The 11,157-nt window shown below is 59.1% G+C and overlaps 3 protein-coding genes across 3 annotated transcripts; 1 reads left to right on the top strand and 2 right to left on the bottom strand.

The window, feature by feature from the left end:
* The first annotated feature begins 1,929 nt into the window (after nt 1-1,929).
* SDRG_03137 (hypothetical protein) lies at nt 1,930-5,766 on the top strand. The gene has a single exon (XM_008608759.1). The coding sequence runs from the start codon at nt 2,001-2,003 to the stop codon at nt 5,727-5,729; it is 3,729 nt and encodes a 1,242-aa protein (XP_008606981.1). The 5' UTR covers nt 1,930-2,000; the 3' UTR covers nt 5,730-5,766.
* Nucleotides 5,767-6,659: 893 nt separating this feature from the next.
* Nucleotides 6,660-8,871, bottom strand: SDRG_03136 (hypothetical protein). Its single transcript, XM_008608758.1, has one exon. The coding sequence runs from the start codon at nt 8,854-8,856 to the stop codon at nt 7,024-7,026; it is 1,833 nt and encodes a 610-aa protein (XP_008606980.1). The 5' UTR covers nt 8,857-8,871; the 3' UTR covers nt 6,660-7,023.
* Nucleotides 8,872-9,225: 354 nt separating this feature from the next.
* On the bottom strand, nt 9,226-10,577 carry SDRG_03135 (hypothetical protein; the record flags this gene model as incomplete). The annotated part of the gene is made up of 7 exons (XM_008608757.1): nt 9,226-9,519; nt 9,564-9,673; nt 9,718-9,921; nt 9,970-10,039; nt 10,087-10,188; nt 10,255-10,371; nt 10,412-10,577. 7 exons carry the CDS (start codon nt 10,575-10,577, stop codon nt 9,233-9,235), a joined length of 1,056 nt encoding a protein of 351 aa, XP_008606979.1. The 3' UTR covers nt 9,226-9,232.
* Nucleotides 10,578-11,157: the final 580 nt, after the last annotated feature.

Raw genomic sequence — 11,157 nt, 5'->3', positions numbered from 1 at the left:
ACAAGGATGCGCACGCGGAGTCCAGAAACGTCAACACTGCTTTCTCCACCGCCACTGCATTGCTGCGAGCGCGAGTCCCAATTGTTTTAAGGAGAAAAATATGACGGGCGCGCTGTCGTGAGTGGCATGCGGTGTCGACGGGTTGCGTGTTTTTATCCCAGTTCTACTCATGGCGCCAAAAGCAAGGCGGCCGCGGTAATGACGATGTGATGAAAGCGATATCCGCATCACAGTCTAGCAGTAATATCCTAGCAAAAAAATGAGAGACAATAGAGTCCGTCCGTCGCTTTGAAATGGTCCTGTCCTCGCCCACGGCGGTTTTGCCGCACCTCGCGTTAGATGGAGACTTGCCGGATAAAGCAGTTGCCCGAGCACGAACGCCAAGCGCAAGCTCCGATCGCGACCTTGTACTCCTCTCTCGGCAGTCCGAGTCCGAACGACCTCGTGTGAACGTCACTCCCTCGGCGAGCCGGGTCCGCGACGAAGTGGATCTCCGAGCTCACTCCCAACGACCAAGTACTGGTGCCAACTCCCACGCATTCGTGTCAACTTGGACGCGAATATATTGACAAGGGAGAAATATTATTAAAAGTGCACAGTAATTTATATCCCTTGATATTGACAAGCGAAACCGACCCCTAGACCCAACCACGATCAAGTGACGAGAGAAAAGTCCCGTTGAATACAAGATGCTAAGTATACATACCGGTATATTGTCACTCACAATCAAGATACATGTAATGTATGGAACAAAAAGTCACCGCGTTTGGGATTGCTTTGAACGACGAAGGCGCAAGAGCAAGCGCGCGGTAACCATCCCTCTCCAAGCCCAACAACATCTGTCTACTTCGCGTGGGGAGTCAAGGATTCCTGGGTCTGTCTTCGTTTTGTTTTTCGTGTCCCCACCGTTTTAAACCTGCAAACCTGGAAATTTTGTGACGAGAGCGATCCTTCTCTCTAATTGGGTCGAGCGTTGTCGAAAATCTTCTTTTCTTCTTCGCTTTTATTAGGCACGTTTGTTAGTCCCCCACAATTTATGCGGTACTCGTCGAGCGTTGCAGTGTGCGCCCAAGGTATCGAACACTGTGGTGGCATTTTGCATGCCCCTCCGACGCAGGAGTTTTTCTCCATCTCAAAAATTTGACTGGTTGCATTTTGAGCGCAAATCGAAACCAAGAGCATGTTCAAAAGCCGCGACGGGATTGGTGTGGCGCGAAACAACACATTTTTCATCTATTTTCACATTTGATTTTATGGACTATCTAGTACAATGGTCCTTTGTCCTTGCTAAAACGTGTACAACGGTCCTCTAAAAAGGGCGGGAAAATCGATTTGCGTGGGACACATACTGGGGCCTAGTCGAATTTTACCTCCCACATCCGATACCTCCCGAATTCAATGTTGGCTTCTTTGTCAAAAGGGACATTGAGATGATGCCATCTACCCGAGGTGGTAGAGAAAACGAGCTCTATGGACGCCACCAGTGTGTATCAACACCAGCGTGTATCGTTGTTCGGGTGTAATTTAGGACACCCGTCACGTCTTTCGAAAATTTGCAAATTGTACGTCAGTGCGTTTCGAACTCGACACCATTTGTGGGGAAAACAATACACTGGTGGGCGGTACGTTTAACACGATATAACACTCGCCGTGTCCTTTCTCGTTGGGATGATGAGGGCGACAGCATGGTTGATACGCTGGCCGGCGCGTTGGTTCAGAAGCCGTTTAAGGCATTGCTCTCATACAGTGTGGAGAGCGCCAGATGGACGGCAGCCACTCAAATGTGTTGTAGCCTTTTTGCGTTGTGAATCAGGTGGAATTCTTATACACGCGTGTCTATTGCCGTAAAACGTCGGTGTTATACGTGTTATACGTCTTTTCGCGGGGTTATACCTTTTTAACCGGAATTCCCATGCAAACGCCTTTAGCCCACTCGGACGGAAGAGAGGATTCAACTGGATTGCGACCCGACACGTCGTGGCAGCCTCGACGACGCGAGCATGGACCGACGAGAGACGACCGTGCAAGCGAACAACGAAGGTACCGACGTCCTAGCACAGCGCCTCAACAAGCGCCGGCGGCTCGGACAGCTCGACACCACCAACGGCACGAGCAATGCGACGGACGCGGTCGCGGCCTTGAAGGCGCAGCTGGCCGAGGCTACGACGGCCGCCGCCGACACCGAAGCCCGCATTGTCGTGCTTACCAACAAGTGCGAGTTCCTCTCGTCGAAGAACGCCGAGCTCCGCGCCCGCCTCGGCCCCGGGCACGCAGGTACAGCGACCGCCGAGGCCAGCGCGACCGACGCAAGGGACGACAGCAGTCGTAGCCACATCGCCGCGCTCGAAACCAAGGTGAAGACGCTCGAATCACAGCTACAGGTGGCCATCACGACGAGCAACGAGTACGAGAAGCAACATGCGTCGGTCAAAGCGACATACAGCCGCCTCTTGTCGTCCGTGGCGCAGCAGCAGATCGCCCTCGCCGCCTCTGCGGGCCAGCTCCAGGAAGCGCGCACCGCTGCAAAGGCCAGCGACGACCAGGTTCAGACGCTGACACGTGCCAACAGCGACCTCCAGGCGACGATTACGCGGTTGGCGGCTGACGTCGCGGCCGCCACCAAGGCGAGCGGGCAAGAAAAGACGACCGACGACTTGCGCCAGACAGTCCGTCTGCTCAAAGAGAACGAAACCGGCCTCAGAGCCCGCGTCCAGCTACTGGAAGCCGATCTGGCGACCGCCAAGGAGCAGCTCATCACCGTCACCGCCTCGAGTGGGCTCTGGCAAAAGCGAGCCGAGACGCAAACCAAGCGCGCCCAAGAGCTCTCGAACGACAAGCAGTGCCTGGCGTCGGCGATGGAGCAGCTCAAGGCCGATCTCGCGACCGCCAAGGCCGAGCTCGTCGGGTCACTCGCCTCGGCGGCCTCGTTTGCCCAGTGGCAGCAGCAGGCAGAGAATGCAATGGCCCAAGTCGAAGACCTCATGGCCGAGAAGACTCGGTTGGCGCAAACCGTCAAGCAACTCGTCGCGGCGGGCAAGGGCAGCAAGCAGGTCGACACGCTCACGACCGACAAGAGCCGGCTCGTGGTCGACCTCGCAGACGCCAAGACGCAACTGAACTATGCGCTGGCGGCCGCAAAGAATGCTGCCCAGTACCAGCAACAAGCCAAGGACTGCGCGCAGCAAGTAGAAGATTTGTCGGCAGAGAAAGGACGCCTTGCGGCCGCAGTCAAGCAGCTCGTGACCAGCAGCAACGACATCAAGAAGCAGTTGAGTGCGTCGGAAGCCGCAAGTGCCAAGTGGCGCCAACAAGCCATGACGAGCAGCGCCAAAGTTGACGAGCTCAGCGGTAAAGTCGACAAGCTCAGCGCCGAGCGAGATCAACTCGCAACGGAGAAGGACCGCCTTGCCGCTGACAAGGGCCGTCTGACGATCGAGAACGAGCAGCTGTCAACCGACAAGCAGCAGCTAGCAACCGACAAGCAGCAGCTGATAGCCGAGATGGACCAGCTCACGGCCGACAGGGAGCGTTTGGCGGCAATGATCAAGTGGCTGGAAGCCGACCTTACGTCGTCCAAAGCGCAGGTCGAGGAATTGACAGTCGCGAGTGCCAACTGGCAGCAAAAGGCCGACGACAACAGCAAGGAGGTAGAAACGCTCATCGCCGGCAAGGCGCGCCTCGAATCCGTCTTGAAGTGGCTCGAAGCGGATCTGGCGGCGGCCAAGTCGGCGCCCGGCGATGCTCGCGCCAACAAACATGAAGCATCGCCACCGACGACCACAGTTGGAACGCTCGAGGGCGAGGGCGATGCGGCCCAGAGCGGCGACGCGCACTGGCGTCAGCAGCTCGTGGTTTGTGAGAAGCGCGCCGAGGAGCTCATGGCCGAGAAGAACCAAGTGATGGATGTGGTCAAGCAGCTCAAGGCCGACTTGGTGTTTACAAAGGCGCAGCTGGAGGTGGCCACAACGGCGGTCGAAGCAAGCAAGAAGCAAGTGCGAGACCTTGGCGCGAGCAAAGGCCGGCTCACGACGACGATCCAGCAGCTCAGCGCGGACCTCGCCAAGGCGCGCGCCGAGTCCCACATCGTGGCCCGTGCCGAGTCGCACGAGAAGACGCAATCGCACGCGACGCTCCAAGCCCAGATCGATGCGCTATTGGACGAGACGCGCCGCCAAGCCGCCGTCATAGCGCAGCTCGAAGCCGACTTGGCCGCGGCCCGACGCGCCCCTGCGCCGACCGCGGACGTGGCCACGCTGCAAAAGCAAGTCCAGCGCTTCAAGGACAACAAGGCCCGCTTGCTTGAAACCATCACGCAGCTCGAAGCCGACCGGGCGACGATCAAGGGTCAGCTCGAGACCGCGCTCGCTGCTGCTGGCTCGAGCTGCAACGAAGCGCACGCGGTCACGGTCGAGGCGGACCGGCTCCGCACGGAGCTCGCTGCATTGCGCGACCAAATGCAATTGGAGGCCGAGGTCGAGGCGGCCGCCGCGGCTGCCCGCAAGAAAGAGCTGGCGTCGCTCACGGCCGAGGTCAAGCAGATGCGCGCCGACCTCGCTGCGGCGAGATTGCGCGAGTATGCGGCCGTCAAGGCGACCATTCTGCAAACCGCCGCAAGCGACGAAAATCTGCAAGCCGCCACGCGCCGTCTCGAAGCCACGATTGAAGAGCTCACGGCCGAGCTCACGGCGGCCCGCGAGGAGCTCGCGACGGCGACACCTGCGAGCAATGTTGATACGACCGCCGCCGACCTCGAGGCGCAACGCAACGACGCCCAAGAAGACGTGGCGTCGTTGCGAGCGCAGCTCGCGATCGCGAAGCGCTCAACCCTCGAGACCATCCGGGACTTTTTCCGAAGCGTCGACAGTACGTTCAAGTTTGCGGGCCACGGCGCCGTCGACGCGCTGCTCGATGCCCTCTACCATGCCGACACGTCAGGCGCGTTTGAAGCCACCGACGGCATCTATATCTATGCCCAGCGGCTGCTGCAACCGAGTGGCGAGTCGGCGGCGGCGATGTACGACGCGCAATTGCGCGAAATTGCAGCGACAGCGCCGTGGCTGGCGATGCTGCCACTCCGCACGCCGTACCTCGTGCCACCACACGAGCACGCGCGCGGCGTCGTCAGCGACCGCCTACGCCGCCACATTGCGCTCGTCCAGCAGTTCTGGCAGGACAAGAGCCGGGACGTCTGGATGAGCTCGTTCGTGCTCAGTCTCTCGCCGGCGGTCACTATGGATCTTGAGGACGCGGTGGCGGAGATCGTCGTCGACCTCGTCGACCTCGTGACACACAACATGGTCGACCGCCGTATCCGGCACTTTTTGCGCTACCCGCACCCGAGCTGGCCGCTCGTGACCCGGGGTATCGACGCGCTCCCGGTAGCAGACGCGCCGGCGTTTTTGGCCGACGAGGCCGCGAAGCTCTGGCCGTCGTGCCCCGGCGGTGCGGTCCATACGCCGTTGGATATGACGCTGCGATACCTGGCGCGCCACCCGAGCTCGGATCCGACGCTGTCGGTCGGGTGTGCGAGCGCGGTCCGCTCGGACGTCGAAGCCTTTTGTGCGACAGTGAGCACATGCCCGCTCGTAGCCATGCCCATGACGCTCTTGGCGCCGTGCGCGACGTCGCCGTCCCCGGGACTTGAACTGGTGGGACACGAGCGCCCGCTGCCCACAACGCATCAGTGGAGCGCGGCCTTGGAGAAGGCCATTCCGCTCTTTGAGACATGATTGTCGCTTAATCAATAGGAACCGTTAGTAGTCTACAGTCGTTATGAGTTGTGGGGGTCGTCGGAATCTAGAAAACGCGATCATTGGATTGATGCTTGGGTAGCTGTGTACCACATGTCTCGATAGCACAGAGGACCATCAATATGCCGACAGAGTCGACACCTCTCCGAAATGGACAAGTTGTCTTCTTGGGTATAAGCGAGACGAGCTCAGACACTAATGAAGTTGGCATCGCCGACGAAGACAACAATGTACGTCATGGTAGTCGACGCCACGTATCGTGGCAATCGAACGGCGTGGCCTGAATTTCGGCAAGAATGCCCGAGTTGCTTAGGAGATAACGACAACGGCAATCCTAGTAGTATATAATGGCATCTCTAATATACCCTTGCCCAAACCCTACCCGAACCATGCCACCGAAATTACCTTTTCGTTTTTTATACCATTTCGTATATAGACCGGTATATATGAAGGTGTTTCGCACTATCTTCATAAATACACAAAGTCTTCGCATACGTACAGACTAGCAATCTCCTACCTCCCACTGCCAAGCCCATGGACGATTGCCGTCAACGCGGCGCGTGTCGCTCAAATGCACTTGCACCACAGCCTCGTTCAAAACCCAGGGCAGATGGCTCTACGTCGCCTTCTCCGGCTCCTCGCTCAACACGAGTGGCCGCGCCAGCACCTTGTCCCGCGGATCGCGCTCTTGCCTCCGCCGGCCGAGATCAAGATCATCACCAGCGCCTACACAACGAAGAAAGTCCGACAATTTTATTTAGCGTAGATTTACGTATCTATTTTAATAGACGACCCACTTCAGCAACAACTAGTAATCTCCTTCTTCTTCATTCACTCGCCGGTTCGTGGCTGCGCAGGCGGCGGCGCAGGGGCTCGTCTGGCTCTTCTGTCGTTACCCTACGACGCCTGTGGCCGCGGGTGAGGCCCGTGACGACACGGTCGGTCAAATCTTTCCAGGCGTCGCGGTCGGCGGCAAAGCTACGCAGTGTGTCAAGGTTGTCGGGAGTCGCCAGCGACTGAGGCGGCGTCAGCGACTGGAGGTCGCGGTGCCATTTCGTGGAGTGCAAAATGATATTTCCGTGTTCGCGGTATGACCCAACTAGATCCAGCAGCCCAGCGATAGTAGTATGGAGACACAATGACATGTTGCCTCGGTAGTAGTATTTCTTTAAATACGGTCTGCTGGGTCTCGACTCGTCACGTCCTGCTCTGCCACACGCAACACATGCGTCCGACAACAACCATGCGGTATCGTCCGTTGGTCGATTTACATTCAAAAGCGCCGGCCGCCATCAGTACCGTCGTCCGTGTTTGCATCGTCGGCCGTCGAGAGACTCGCAAATTGATCGCTGGCGGCGCGTACGAACGCCGGTACATCGTGGTCGCCTTGGTCGCGTAGCCAGCGGTGCAAGCGGTGGCAGTCGACGTCTGTCAAGGCGTCGGGCGTGATGCGGGCTACAAGGGACTCTTTCACGGCCGGCGACACGGTTTCGCCCATGAGCCCGAGCCCGGCAGCGACATGGACGAGCTCTCGGGGGCGGTACCGACTGAAATGCGTCGCGAGATGGGCGTGGACGTGCAAACACACGTCACTCGGCAGTGCGCGGTCGGCAGCAGCAAAGATTGCGACAAAGGCGGCGACGGCCGACGGCCCAAAGCGATCAAACTCGCGCTTGGCGAGCTCGTCGCCCATTTTGTCCAAGACGTCAGGGGACGTGGCGCCGCCGAGGTAGAGACTCCACGCGACATTGGCGAGCCCTTGGTCATCAAAGCGCTTGACACCGACTGCCTCTACATACGCGACAAGCGCGTCAAAGAAGCGGGCGTTCGTGGTCTTGGCGCCCGCTTTTGCAAAGCTGAAGGCGAGACCCGAGAGCTCTAGCGGCTGGAAGGTCGCGAGGCCGCGCCGAGTGACCACATGGTCCTCAAGAAGATGGTACAACGGCGTCGTTGCAAAGGGAAGCTGCGCATTCGAGAGGCTCCAGGCGAGACTCACAAACTCGTGGTTGCGGCACTTGTCGAGGCCACGGCGGTACAGTTCGTCGCGAAGAAGAGAGGTGCACGCTGCGTTGTACTGCTTGGCGCGTGTGAACGCCCAGTGCAGCATGACGAGAGACCCGAGCGAAAACGTACCGACCGACGACCGCTCGTTGTCGAGAATGTGGTCGCTGACCAAGGCAAAGAGGTCGGGGTGCGGCGTGACCTTATGCCGCGCGTGCTTGGCGTACGAAATGCAGAGCGACGCGAGCGTATTGGCGTCAAAGTCCTGAAGGCCGCGCGCTGCCAAGTGCCTCTCGACACGGCGAAAGAGCTCCGAGTCGAAGCGCTCGGCGGCCACAAAGCTCCAGACAATGTTGGCCAGGTGCTGCGGCTCGAACGTGCCCAAGTCGCGCTCCTGCAGCGCCTCGTCGATCGTGGCGTAGACGGAGCAGAGACGGTCGCTCATGCGCGCTTTTGCAAAGCCCATGGCGATGTTGGCAAGTGCCAGCGACGAGTACGAGTCGAGCGACTGCGACCGCACGTGCCGCGCGATCGCGTGGTAGAAGGCGCGGTCGCGCACGCCGAGCTTCTCGGCGCTCCAGACGAGATTCGCAACCGTGATGGCAGGGGCGGTCTCAAGCCCCTTCTTGACGCGGTCGACGACGGCGTCCATGAAGCCTCCGTCGTCGCCACCCCGCTGCATCTTGGCAACGCCGTGCGCAATCATGCTGAGCGTCCGCAGATCAAACTTGGCGATGTCCTGCACCGTGTTGCGCAAGGCCGTGGCAAGAAGCGAGGTCTCGCGCACCGAGTACATCGTGTGGCGCCGGTGCGCCTTCCCAAGCTTGTTGAAGAGCGTCGCCGTGTTGACGCTGTTAAAGTTGGTCCTTTCGCGCTCGTAGATGGCGAGTAGCTCATGCGTGGTTGACGCCGCCATGAGCTGCGCGTTGATTTGCGAGTTGTCGCGCCGCTCTGTGGTGGACCATGACGAAAGGCAGCGCGTACCAAGACGACCCGCAAGCGGCGCTGGCGGCAAGGCGGCGCAGGGTCTTCCCGACGTACCCGCGCTGCGCAGCGCAGACGAGGCGACCGGCACCAAGCGCGCGATCATCCGACGCGCCAGCATGCTCACCACCCAGCGCTTGGTATTTTGGAATGCACCAATGGCCTTGCAGAATGCATTCAACCAATCCCAGAGCGACGTGGCGAATCCAGCACAATGATTGGTCAAATCTCAAAGATCGGTCTTTCCATGTTTGCGATTCATGCTTTTGACATGTTCGCCTTTGAGATGCCTTTTGAATGTTGGGAGATGTTTTTGAGATGTTTTTGAGATACACACTCGACACACCGCGAATACCACCTCGAGGACCAGAGAGAAATACTCGGAGGCTACTGGCAGGCTACTGGTCCTAGTATTGTTGTATCCATCTTACCCTTATAACAGCGGCTTCAAACATCCAACCCTTATAACAAACAGCTTGAAACAATATTGTCCAATCTTACACCTGGCTATTGAAGCCAGTAGTAATCGACGGACACTGCGGGAAGAGCACAGTGTCTTGGAGATTGCAAAGGACTTGGCCCGTAAAGTCCATGTTGGCGCCCGAGAGAGCGTTGGGGCTGTAGGCATAGTAGCCGGCTTGAACTGTAAGCGGCGCGCTCGCGCCCAGCGGGCAGTAGGCGCTACTGCTGCCACACGCGTTTTGCGTCGGGGACGGTGACCCACTCGAGCACCAAAACCCAGGTCGGCACGGTACGCATTGTTTGCCGTTGATTGCATACGTGCCTACTTTTAGCCATGACGCGTTGGCTCCAGAACGAAATACGAACCTGCGGGGCAGAGTGCTTGTTGTGCCGACGTCGCGCCGGCGGGACAGGTCGAGCCGGGGGCGCACGCCCCCGAGCACGCCATTGTCGAGAGCCCCGTCGTAGCTCCATAACTATAAACTCACTTCAAAATATGGATCACTTTTGGGGGCTCTACCTGCCCCAAGGGCAAAGATGTCGCACGCCACGGACGCAGTAGGTGCCAAGCGGGCAGACTGTTTGGCCGACGCGAAGACGGCCGTCAAACCCGAGCGTGGTAAGGAACCCTTGGGTCACTGGCGTCGGTGTGGCGTTGCTTCCGGGACAGTAGACCGACGGATCGACGCACGCCGTGTCGAGGTACGTCGCCGAGCCCAGAGGACTAGACCACAATTCGAGTGCTCTGCGAACTCAGACAGGTTGTCGGTACCAAAAGTAACCTGCCGGGCAGTTTCCCGTGCACGCAGCAGACGACAAGCCGTGCGCCATTCCATAGGTTCCTATTTGCATGGCCTCGGTCGCTGGCAGCGGCAAGGCTTCGATGGACCTGCAGGACAAGGTTTCTTGCAGCCATTCTCGCAGAACGTCCCAACTTCACACGGCACTTCGGCCACGCGCGTGACGAGCCCTGTTGTCATGCCCGTACCGCCTACGCAAGCGCTGACAACGAACTTGTCGCGTCGCTGCCAACCTGGTAGGTACAATCCCGCATCACTAGGGTTGAGCGTCCGAGTAGCGATCGTGTAGTAGCCAGTCGTGACAAGCGTTGGCACCGACGAGCCGACGGGGCAAAAGACGGTGGGGCCACCACACGGAATAGGGGTCGGTGCGCCTAGTTTCATATCGATATAGCGAGCCGTGGGAGGTCGTACCAAGCGGGCAGTAATAGCCCGCAGGACAGCGTGGCAGTGGGCAGTACGATAGCGTGCACACCGGGGCACATGCCTTTGTTGTCAAGCCCGTGGTGTTTCCAAGTAGCCCCGCGGGGCACGGCTCGGGCACCACGGTTCCCAGTACACTAAACGACTGAAATTTCATGGATGCCACAAAGACTAGAAAAATCCGCACCAAAAATGGCCGACGGGGCAAGGGCCCGAGCATTGCGGCGTCGACAAGCCTACGGTGGCCCCCAAGACGCCGGGCGGACACGATATGGGCTGCGCAGTGCCGATGGGGCAGTAGGAACCTAGCATGTATCGCATATGGAAGCTTTGAGTTTGCACGCATACCAGGCGGGCAGGCGCCAGAGCACGCGGATGTCAAGAGCAGGGAGCTACTTCCATACGTCCCTGCAGGACACGCGTAGCGCACGCCGTGGACGCAGTAGAAGCCCGGGTCACATGGGCGCTGAGTCGGCGCCGTCGCGAGATCGAATTCGTTGACGGAGTTGTCGACGCCCGTGCCAGGACGTGTGCTCGTTATTGTGTAGTATCCAGGTGCAACAATACGCCGGGAGGGCGTGCCGCTGGGACAGTAGTAGTTGGCGCCACCGCAGGTCTGTGCGGTCGCACTTGTCGACCCAAGCTACACGACCAAGTTCAGTTGTGTATGCGCCGACGGTGACGTTGGTGTACAGGGCAGTAGTAGCCCGCCACGCAACTGCCCGAGCACAGAGGCG

This window comes from Saprolegnia diclina (assembly GCF_000281045.1).
Source record: "Saprolegnia diclina VS20 unplaced genomic scaffold supercont1.7, whole genome shotgun sequence".
NCBI classification, from domain to species: Eukaryota; Oomycota; class Saprolegniomycetes; order Saprolegniales; family Saprolegniaceae; genus Saprolegnia; species Saprolegnia diclina.
Note: the sequence above shows the minus strand (reverse complement) of the source record. Positions and strands in the feature narration are given on the sequence as shown.